This window comes from Lipotes vexillifer, unplaced genomic scaffold (assembly GCF_000442215.2).
Source record: "Lipotes vexillifer unplaced genomic scaffold, Lipotes_vexillifer_v1.1 scaffold444, whole genome shotgun sequence".
In the NCBI taxonomy this organism is placed as follows: Eukaryota; Metazoa; Chordata; class Mammalia; order Artiodactyla; family Lipotidae; genus Lipotes; species Lipotes vexillifer.
In genome coordinates, this window is record NW_006793488.1 from 874,333 (window position 1) to 884,354 (window position 10,022).

At 55.8% G+C, this 10,022-nt stretch overlaps 1 protein-coding gene across 1 annotated transcript; it reads right to left on the bottom strand.

Annotated features, from left to right (window-relative positions):
- Positions 1 to 1,051: 1,051 nt before the first annotated feature.
- Positions 1,052 to 9,716, bottom strand: NRN1 (neuritin 1). Its single transcript, XM_007466382.1, has 3 exons — positions 9,456 to 9,716; positions 5,232 to 5,376; positions 1,052 to 2,224 (listed from the first exon to the last, which is right to left on the bottom strand). The coding sequence occupies exons 1-3, from the start codon at positions 9,508 to 9,510 to the stop codon at positions 1,996 to 1,998; spliced, it is 429 nt and encodes a 142-aa protein (XP_007466444.1). The 5' UTR covers positions 9,511 to 9,716; the 3' UTR covers positions 1,052 to 1,995.
- Between the last annotated feature and the right edge of the window lie 306 nt (positions 9,717 to 10,022).

Consider the following 10,022-nt stretch of genomic DNA (forward strand, 5'->3'; position numbering starts at 1 on the left):
GGGCAGCGAGGGAAATAGTCCCAGGAGTGGAGGCGAGGTGGCGTGCGTGAACCCGCCGCGCTAATAGATGCTGCCATTAAGAAACCGGGCGGCTTCCAGCGCTCGGGGCGCAGGGACGCATGTGTTGCTGGAATTCAATCCGTGGCGGGAATGCAGATTGGGCTGCGACCTACTGGGTTTGATTTATGAACTGTTACTCTAGCGATTGTTTACACATTGCATTTCAGGGCCCCTTGCACCCTACAGGAGCGCGTCGCGGGAACCCGCTGCAGCCTTCTCAGCCTCCCTCCCCGCCCCCATCTCCACCCCCACGCCCCCTCCGGGCCCCCGCAGCTCCCTCCCACCCTCACCTTGTCCAAGAAATCCGATTTCGCTGTCTTTGAGCCCAAAAACCCACATTCGGGTCTGCCCCCCCACCCCACCCCGAGCCTGCTCGCATCCAGCAGCCCCGGACCCCGCGCTCCTCTGCTCGCGTTTATTCGCGAATGTTTACTTCTCCGTAAGGCCATGCGGGCCTATAAATAGGCAGCTGGATTGCCAGATCGATAGGCCCCGTCTCCTCGCCATTTCAGCTGAGCTGTCTTACTAATTATGAAAGGATTCACCTGATCCCTGCCAGGGACCACAGCATCTAGCCCCTCTGCGAGAGCCCTTAATGGTGGTTCCTCTGCAAGGTGCCTCTGGCCAACGCAGAGGAAGCGGCGTGTAGCCGGGAGGGCGCGGCCTGCGGGGCCGGTCGTTGAGGCTCCGACCCGCGTGGGTGTGCGTGTGCATTCTCAGCTGCGCGGAAGCCCAGTGCCTCCAGACCTCACCTAGAAAGGATCCTTGCCGTTTACTTATTTAAAATATAACCTCCTCTTTCTCTTAAGTAAACACAATTTCAGGGACGTGGCAAGGTGTCCTGGTGGAGGAGGGTCTGCTTGAAGACGGTAGGTTAGCAGGTGGCTTGTGAACAGGTGAACTTATCACCTGGCATCCTGTGTCCCTTCAGGTAACCCCGAGAACTCGGCCAAGAAAGCAGGCTTGGGGCAGGAGACAGACGACACCCCCATTTCAAACAATAACTTTTATTTTATACTTCTCTAGACTTTGTAGCAAATTTTTTTGCTGAATTTAATTTATAATAAACTTTTTAAATTACATCTCTCTTTTTGTTTTTAAAATCAAGGCTCTTTTATGTCAAAATCTTTTTTTAACTATATTTTAGATTAACATGTCACATCCCCCCCACCCCCGTGATCTATACCATTGGATATTCAGGTATTACTGTATGTGTGACAGCTAAAACAAGAGGGAAAATCAAGGCAGTGGACTTGGAAAGATGCATCAACACGAGCAGGTAAAGCTTAACCTCTCAGTGATTTCAGCAGCGTTTTTTTTTCCTGGCAGCCTGTACCTCTAACCCGAGGTTTCCTCAACCCCTTTCCTCTCTCCCTCCTAGCCTTAAAACACAAGGCCAACAGTCCGTCCTTTCACTTTTCTCGAGAAGAAATGTGCAGTGGAAATGATCAAAACAAGATACTGTGTTAGAAAGGCGTGAGCGTGAATTATTCGCGAGATGCTTCTCTCTTCAATTCACTCCCCTGGCATTCTCCTCTCTCTTTCCTATTAGGAGGAGCCCATAACTTGTCATGTATTAACATGATTAATATAGTAGGTGGCCCAGGGCCGTTCCTGAGATTCTTGTGCCAAAAAAATAAAAATTAAAAAAATGGAGTGGGTTTGCCGTTTTCGCATTTCTGTGGGAAGACGGACTGAAGCTGAGGTCCGATTTTGGCTTTGCTTACTTGCTCACTGATCGGTAACATTTGGCAAATAAAACACAAAAAAAATCAAACGAAATCAAAAAGAGAATCAGGATTTCCCACAATCCTATGAGTGTTGTCAGCATCACAGAGAATCACAACGTCCCCAAAGAACGAATGGATCTTCCTCTCGATTTCCGGGAGCATGGCGTGAGTGTGTGTGGGCGCGCGGGGGAAGCCGGCCCCGCGCTCAGAAGGAAAGCCAGGTCGCTAAAGCTGCCAAGAGAGACGCCAGGAGCACGGAGAGCGCCGGAAGCAGGGGCCCCGCCGCCCCGTTGCCGCTGCCGCAGAGTTCGAATAAGCTGCCTTGGATGTTGAGATTTTTGGACTCTTTTCTCAGTTTATCCCACATATCTTTCGCCCCTTCCTGGCAATCCGTAAGGGCTGTGACCGTGCAGCTGTGGAAATCCTCCCAGTATCTGGCGAGGAACAGAACAAAACAGAAGCGGGTTCACTTTGGGCGCGGGAAGGACCCCGGGCCTGCGCCCCGGGCAAACCTCCCGGCGCTCCCCCCCTCCGACCTCCTCTCCGCCGGCCCGCCGCCGGGCGGGGCCCGGTGGGCGCTCCCGGGACCTCCGCGCAGCCTGGATGCCGCTGACCGAGGTGGAGGCCGCCCCTTCCCTCTCTGGTTCCGCGGCCCGGCAGCCGGGCCGCGCCCGCTGCGCCGCGCTGGCACCTCGGCCTGCGCAAACAGATTGCTGGGCCTCCGCGGGCAAAGCTAGGAAAACAGTGCTAAGCCTCGCAAGCTGCCGCCCATTAATGCCTCTTGGCTTGCAAGCGGGTTGCTTGCTCGGAGCACGGCCCTCCCCTCAGGGCTTCCCGCTTCCTCCTCCGCCCGCCCCTTCTGTCTCCCTCCCTCCCTCTCCACGCCGCCGCGCACTCGCCCCGTGGCCTTCATTCTCCGCTCCTCCTTTTGTCTCCCGCTCCCCCTTCCCCTCCTTCCCTCTCCCCTTCTTTGTCTTCCTCCTTTTCCCTCCCCTCGGTTGTCCTCTGTTCCGTTCCTCACTTCCCCCTACTCGCTTGCTTCGGTCCTCCGTGGCCCCTCGCCTTGGTCTCCACGCCCCCCCGGCTCTGATTCGCTCCGGAGACTGCGGCCTGCCTCTCCCCTCCACGGGGTCGGTGAGTGTCAGCGCCCGGGCCCCCGGGGCTGGCTTCCTGGCCTCCTCCAGCTTCCTCAAGCCCCGGAGCTCAGGCCCTGCCCTTCCCCCTCTCCCGAGGCCTCTTCGTGGCCCTGGACCTCCGCGGCCTTCGGGGTGTATTGCCAGCACCCCCAGGCCCGGGCTCCCGGGCCGGCGTGCTGCCCGACGCTGCCAGCCTTCGAGGGACCCTACTCCCAGCCCTCCGCTCTCGCCTCTTCCCGGAGCCCCGCGCCGTACTCAGCCACTCGCTCCTCCTGGGCTCTGCTCCGAGCCCCGCCCCACAACCTTCAGCCAACTTGTCCTTTTTTTTTTTTTTTTTTTTTTAAATTGTCCCCCTTTCTTCTGAACACCCAAAATAGATCTCGAGACTAAATATCATTCCAACCCGTGATCGATTCCTGGGGCGCTGTCTCCTTTCGGGGCTGGGTCGATCAGTGAGCCTCGGTGACTCTGGGCGGGCTCCCACTTCGCCCGGGCCCTTAGCGCCAGGTCACCAGGGAGGGCCCTCCACGAAATTTGGTTGTGATTTTCTCCCCTCTCTCCTTTCTACTCACTAGCCTGGACTGTAAGCACGATTTATCCTGGTTTCCACTCCCACCCCATCTTCTGGCTGACAGTCAAGTTATAAATGCTTGTTGGACTGCCTTGAGCTCTGGCTGTTTTCTAATGACCTCCGTGAGTCTCTGATTTATGAGGACTGGGGGGCCTGGGGTGCAGGGCTTCCAGGTTCCTCAATTTGTAATAAATACTGAAATTTAGAGAAACCGAGAGGCGGCAGGACAGCTCTCTGCATAATTACACCTCCCAAAGGATGTCTAAATCTCTCCTTTCCTTATGCATGCCCAGATGGGGACAGGGCCTTCCTGGAAGAGAGACATGGTGGAAGATGACAGAATCCAGGTGGCGCTGAGAAGAGGTGGGCTTCAGTGCCACCAGCAGTGTGGGAGCCTTGACCCAGCTGTGGCTGCCACCTCTGAGAGGGGCCCACCTCATTTCCATTTTCCAGGACGAAAGTCCTGCTAAAAAATTAAAATAGCTTGGAATAACCAAGTTCTGGCAAATGATGGAGGATTTGAGAGCTGATCCGTATTTAGCCTCTTGTCCATCGTTATGGGTACATTTCTTACCTATCATCAGACACTTAGGATTAAAGTAGGTGGGTGTGCATCCCAGACCCAGCCTTTTGTCCCTTTCCTGATAGCCGCTGTGACTTCTAGTGGCCACCAGGGTATTTAAGACTGTGTGTAGCAAAATTAAGGATGGTGCAGAAAATGGTCACTCCGACCTATGGGAAACAAGGAACACCTTTTGCCTTGGCTTTATTGGAAGGGCCATTATGGGGGTGGGGAGGTTCACAACTATTTTTGAAAAATAAAGTAGCAGTGTGTGTGCATGTATATTGCAGAAGATGGGAGTATTTCTAAGGTCTGCAGCAGTTAAAATGCAGCTGGTCCACCACAGTAGGGCTCTGCTACCCTCATTTGCCAGTGGGAGCTGTGCTTTCCAGCCAAGCTCTGGAAAAACGCCACTGGGCCTGTCCATGAACTCCCTCCTGGCCTGGCCTGGGGACATCTTGCAGATGCAGAAGGGAGGGGGGAAGCAAGAAGGGTAACTACTCTAAAGCTCCGAATTGGCTACCAACTCCGCAGAGGTGATCACTGGACATTTGGGACATGGCTTCTCTTGGGCAAAGTCATTGGCACAAAACAAAATATTCTTTCAGTCTCTCTCCTAGAAAGAGGAAGCGGGATCCGAACTCCCTTGCTGCTCGCGAATCTTCTTGGCGGGCACCGGAGGGGAGTTTTATTAGAGGAAGTGGACAAAATAGGGGAGTGCCTTTCCTTTGAAGCGAACCTAGTAGAGCTACCAAAACCGCCCCTCAAACCAAACCAACCGTTCTTCGGGAAGTGCTCATTCGCGCAGCAGGAAAGGGAGACGAAGACGGCCTCAAAGCGCAGCGAGGAACTGCCAGCTGCTCTCCAAACCCTCGTCCCCGGTTCCAGCGCGTGGATTGCGCGCGCCTCTGTGCGCGCGGGTCAGGCTGCGGAGGGTGGGACTGGGCCCGGCGGAAAGGATCATCCTCTGCCCATCCCAGGCCACAGGGTCCCCTTGGGCGGGGCAGGCCCCGGCAAAGGCCTGAGGGTGGGAGCCAGAAGGTGAGAAGGCGCGGATTCGCACTGGTGCCAAATACAGACCGCCGGCGGGAGGCGGGGCGCCCTCCCACCTCCGCAGCGCCCCCCACCCCCCCCCGCGAAAGGAAACCTCGAGGGCCAGAGAGAACACTTACGTGCACACGGTCTTGATGTTGGTCTTGTCATCCAGGCCCTGCGGGTAGTTGGCCATGCTGTCGCCCAGCTTGAGCAAACAGTCCGAAAAGCCCTTAAAGACCGCATCGCACTTGCCCGCTGCTCTCACGGCCTGCACCAGGTACGCTGCGGGGAGGAGGGAACACCGGTCAGCAGGACCGCGACCCCGCCCCGCAGCCCGACGGCCCGCCCGCCTGGGCCCGGCGCGCCTCACCCCGTCCAGCGGTGTCCACTAGCGCCCGGGCTCGGGGAGCGCCAGGTCCAAAGGTGAATGAACGGTTTGGCCCGAGAACGAGCGACCCGCACGCAACTGCGTGTCTCCTGCGGATGGCCGGTGCGTGAGCGGAGTGGACAGGGGAGGCGAGGCCCTTCCTATTGTGCGACTCCCTCCCGCATCTGGCTCCATCTCTTTTTCTGTTTCCATCGCCCCCTCTTCTCACCTCCCCCGCCTCTTTTATTTCTCTCTTTCTCCTCACTCCCTCCTTCGTTTCCCAACGCTTCCCTAGCGAGCCCGTCAAGGGTCTCCAAGTGAGATCTTCCCTTTCTGAGGTGACGGAGGGGGTCCGAAAGCACAGCGCGGGGGCGAGGAAGGGGCTGGGAGGCGGCAGAGCCGGGGGCCGCGCAGCCGAACCGGGCGCCACGTCGGGCGCTCAGCAAACACTGCTGAATGAACAAATTAATAAAGTCGCTGGAAGCTACCAGCAGCCACCGACATGGATTGTTTCACACTAAGACCGACTGTCTACCATGCAGTGTGCGTTCCTAGCGAGGTCCTCGCCCCCCGACCCCGAGAGACTGGGCGAGGGGACGAGTGGTCTGGGGCAGTCGCGGCCCGGCAGGGTCAGGATGTGTCTGAGCTAATGACCCCGGGTCACCTCCGCGGAGGCCAAACCCGTGAGGCCGGCCCCTTGCTTCCCTCCGCCTCTATGCGTGGCTCGGCTCCCCTGGAAAGACCGGCCACCACTCCCGCCAGCGGGGTAGGGGGGTGAGACCCTTCCTCGCCAGGCCCCAGCAGTGCGTCTCAGGGCCCAGATGGCTGCCGCCAGGGCCTCTCGGCCTCCAACTCCGGGCTCCCTCCAGAGGGGACCGGGATCGCAGTCGGGGCGGTGGGGGGAGGTGAAGGAGAAGCGGTGGGTGGGGGTAGGAAGAAACGCAGGCCGCACCGAGGTTCTCGCTCCTGGTCTCAGGTCGGTCAGACCCCGCGGATCCAGGCGGCCGGAGCGCTGCCGTGGCCATTTCTCTCCTTCCCAAGGCCCACGAACCGGGCTAAAGATTCCGAGGCGAGCGGCCAAAAGCACCCGGGACGCCAGGAGGGCGCGCAAGAAGCGCAGATCTGCGCTGCTGGGGCGAGGGGAGGGGAGAGAAGGGGCGAATCTTCTCGGAATGGAAATCGGCCTCCAGTGCCCGGACCCTGAGCGCCGGGCCCTTCCCGGCAGTGTTCAGGGCGCCGCGGCTCGCGTGTGGGTGTCTCCGGGGAGGACCTCACCACCCTAAGCCGCCGGTGCCCAGAGCCGGGCCAGAAGCAGGCGAGCGGGAAGGTGACCGAAGCTGCAGAGGCCTCCGAGAGCGCACCGTTTGCAAATTGCTGCAGGAAGAGCTGGGCGGGACTTGCGCTTTCTAATCCGGAACGGGAAGCTCTGGGGAAGGGACTCGACCTCGGCTCGGGCAGATATGTAAACCTTTATCAATCTCCCGGTCCCCCTACGAAACAGTAAGAGCCCTTGCGACCGCAAGTGTCAGCTAGAACACTGAATAAACGAATCTTTGTTCCAACAGAACGCGGTCCCGATGAATTCAACCCTGCGCGGCGCCCTCTATAATCCGTACCGCAGATGCTGCTTTGCAGCGAGGAAAAGAAATAAAATACAGTCCATCCTCCCTCCCGCCCCGGCACCCAGTCTCTCCTCACCCCTTACCTCCACCCCCAAGACTCGGTGGTGAAAAAGTTGCCCCTAAGATGCACTGACACTATGTTAAAGGAGAATTGGGGTTCGCCGGGGTGGGGGGAGAGCGGGAAGCGTTCCTGTCGCGTTACCTTTCCAGGGGCTGCTGGAGAAGACATGTCACAGCGCGCGTGCGTGTGCGTGTGCGCGCGCGTGTAAAATAAGAAGTCGTGAAAATTTCTGGGTTTTTTTGCAACTGTGACTCCGCCGTCTCTGGCTGGCAGGGGAGGCCGGGGCCTTGCGCGCGGGAAGTGTTTCGCAGGCTCACGCCTCCGGGCAGGGGGCAGCCGGCGCGACCCTGTCCGTCCTTCTTGAACCCTCGTTCAGCGGGGCTCGGGCGAGCGACCCAGGCTGCTTCCCCGCTCTCTGCGGTGTCCGCGTCTTGTGCCTTTTCCTTCCGTTCATTCATTCGTTCGACCTCTCATTCATTCCAAACTTCCTCCCGCCTAGCCTTCATTTGCCTTCACCACCCTTCCACCTTCCCGTCCCTGACCCACCCCCCGCTTTTCTTGCCAAATGTCAGTGATTTGGGACAGTTCCCAGCCGGGAATTAATAAAGATCGAGGCTCTGGTGCGGGAAAGGGCAGACATTCGGGAACAAGTATGCTCCATTGCAATTCCACAGCCAACAAATGGTCATTTTCAGGCCGAGGTTACTGTGTTCCAAGCGTATTTCGCATACACAATCGCTGTCTTTTTTACCCCATCCATAGTAAGGTTATTTCCTACCGGGAAAGAAGATTACAATCCCTATATCAAAAACAACTGCTGTCTCCTGCTCTCTAAAAATCTGCAGGCTAACTGCAAAACCCACATCCAGTTATTTCCAAGATTTAAGGGATTTGCTGCAATCAGAAATGTTCTTTATTTATTGCAGCTCTTTGCACTAATGTCAAAGATTCAAAACAGCCAGATTCAAAACAGCAAATCGTTTCTTAGAATTAAAGGCAACGTCAACATCCTGCATCCACACATTCTAAAGCCCCTACAATGTTCATGCAAAAAAATCAGATACCCAAAATCATGTCAAATGCATACAAAACCCACTGCAAAAAATCCATTTTAATATGCAGATAACTCCAAAGCCTGTTTCCTCCACATTTCTCGTGAAGAAAAATGTTATGCATTTCATCTCTTGCCCCAAACCGATTCCCTAAAGCCCCTCCACCCCCCGCAATACTGCAAGGATTTGTCTGCAAAGAATGCTACAGCCTGAAGTGATAGGCACCAACAATTCCCTCGTCTCCAGAAAACCCGTTTGAAGAGTTTCTATTTTTTCTCTTGTCCATTCTATTAATAATCTGCTTCACTTTCACGCCACATTAATTAATGCCGTGACCCGCATCAAGGAAGGGGTTTTCTAGCGCTCCTTTCCATAATGCATTCTTCATTTTGGATGAAAAAATGTGAACTTTTAAACAACGACAGTGCAGCTAGGACTCAAGATTCCTTAACATAAAATGGGGACTATATAAACCCACCCCTAATCAGTCCCAAACAAACAAAAATAACAGGCACCCAACACGACACATTGCAAACACTTCTTAACCCCTTATATAGAAAATACTGATGCCTATGTGGAAAGGAACAGTCAAATGAGCATAGAAAATTATATCCACATAAATTTAGCTGAACTCAAGCTCCTCAATGACAAGCATATTAAAAGATGTACTCTGGGGTTCCCTATCATTCTCAATTTGCCCCCCAGCCCGGTCTGCGTTGCCCGGTGTGAATGCTGCAGCTAGGATACTGGGGCTGGGGGGGGGGGCGGGAGGATGACAAAGTTCTAAATGCTGCAGTCTGAACCCCAGAATATCTTTGCTTTCTGCACATAAACTTTCCAGTTGTAGCTGCCTAGCCATCTTGTTCCTGCATTCACCTTTTGACCCTTAAAAATAATACCTTGCAGTATCGCAGGGACCAGTGCATTTCCCCAGAGCGCACCAAACCTGGTGAACCCAAGAGGGGAGCAAAAACGGACGTGCGCTTTGGAAAAAGGGGGGAAAACCCCTCCAGAAAACGCCGGCCGCACACATTTCCTGGCGAACGTTTGGAGTCTCTCTCCCCCCCCCACCCCCTTTTTTTTTTTTTTTAGAAAAACCAACCCGGGACGCGCGAGTCCCTTGGATCCCATGCTCCCACCCCTGGAGGTTTGTCGACTTCTCCGCACCCCCGGGCGGCCGCGGGCCAGTCGGTTCCTTTGGGCACCTCGGCCCCGGCCGTCCGCCGTACCTCCGCGAGCCCGGACCGCCGGCCACTTACCTATTTGCACCGCGAGGATCAGTGAAATATATCTGCCGTTCAACTTAAGTCCCATCCTACGTTTAGTCAAACCATTTGCGACCGCAGACCTTTAAATAGTTAGTTTAGAGAACGCGGGGGAAAGCTGAAAAATAGGCATTGCCAACAAGTTCCAGGAGCGACGGAGACTTTATGCACGGGGAAGGCAGAGGGAGGAGAGAAAGAGAGGGAGCGAGGAAGAGAGAGAGAAAGAGAGAGAGAGAGAGAGAGAGAGAGAGAGAGAGAGAGAGAGAGAGGGAGAGAGAGAGAGAGAGGGAGAGGCTGAGGGAGAGGGGAAGTGCTGGGAATGGTTCACTCCATTGGGGGGGCGGAGGAAGCACAGCCTCACGCCCACGAGCAGGCCTGACGTGGGGGATGACACGGAATGATTTTTTTTCAAAAAAAAATAAAGACACCTTGGTAGAGAATCGCCATTTATAGTCATCAGAAGCTCGAATTAATCAGTTATCTCCAATTAATGTGCGATCCGAAAGAATTCTCGCCTCTCGGAGGTGACCATTTCCCCAGCCCCGCGGCCGCCCCCCCCCC

Excerpts from the sequence above, each read along its gene's own strand:
- NRN1 (XM_007466382.1), bottom strand. The coding sequence starts at position 9,510 with ATGGGACTTAAGTTGAACGGCAGATATATTTCACTGATCCTCGCGGTG. Across the intron at positions 5,377-9,455 it reads GATCCTCGCGGTGCAAATAG|CGTACCTGGTGCAGGCCGTG; the intron begins GTAAGTGGCCGG and ends TCCTCCCCGCAG. Across the intron at positions 2,225-5,231 it reads AACATCAAGACCGTGTGCAC|ATACTGGGAGGATTTCCACA; the intron begins GTAAGTGTTCTC and ends GTTCCTCGCCAG.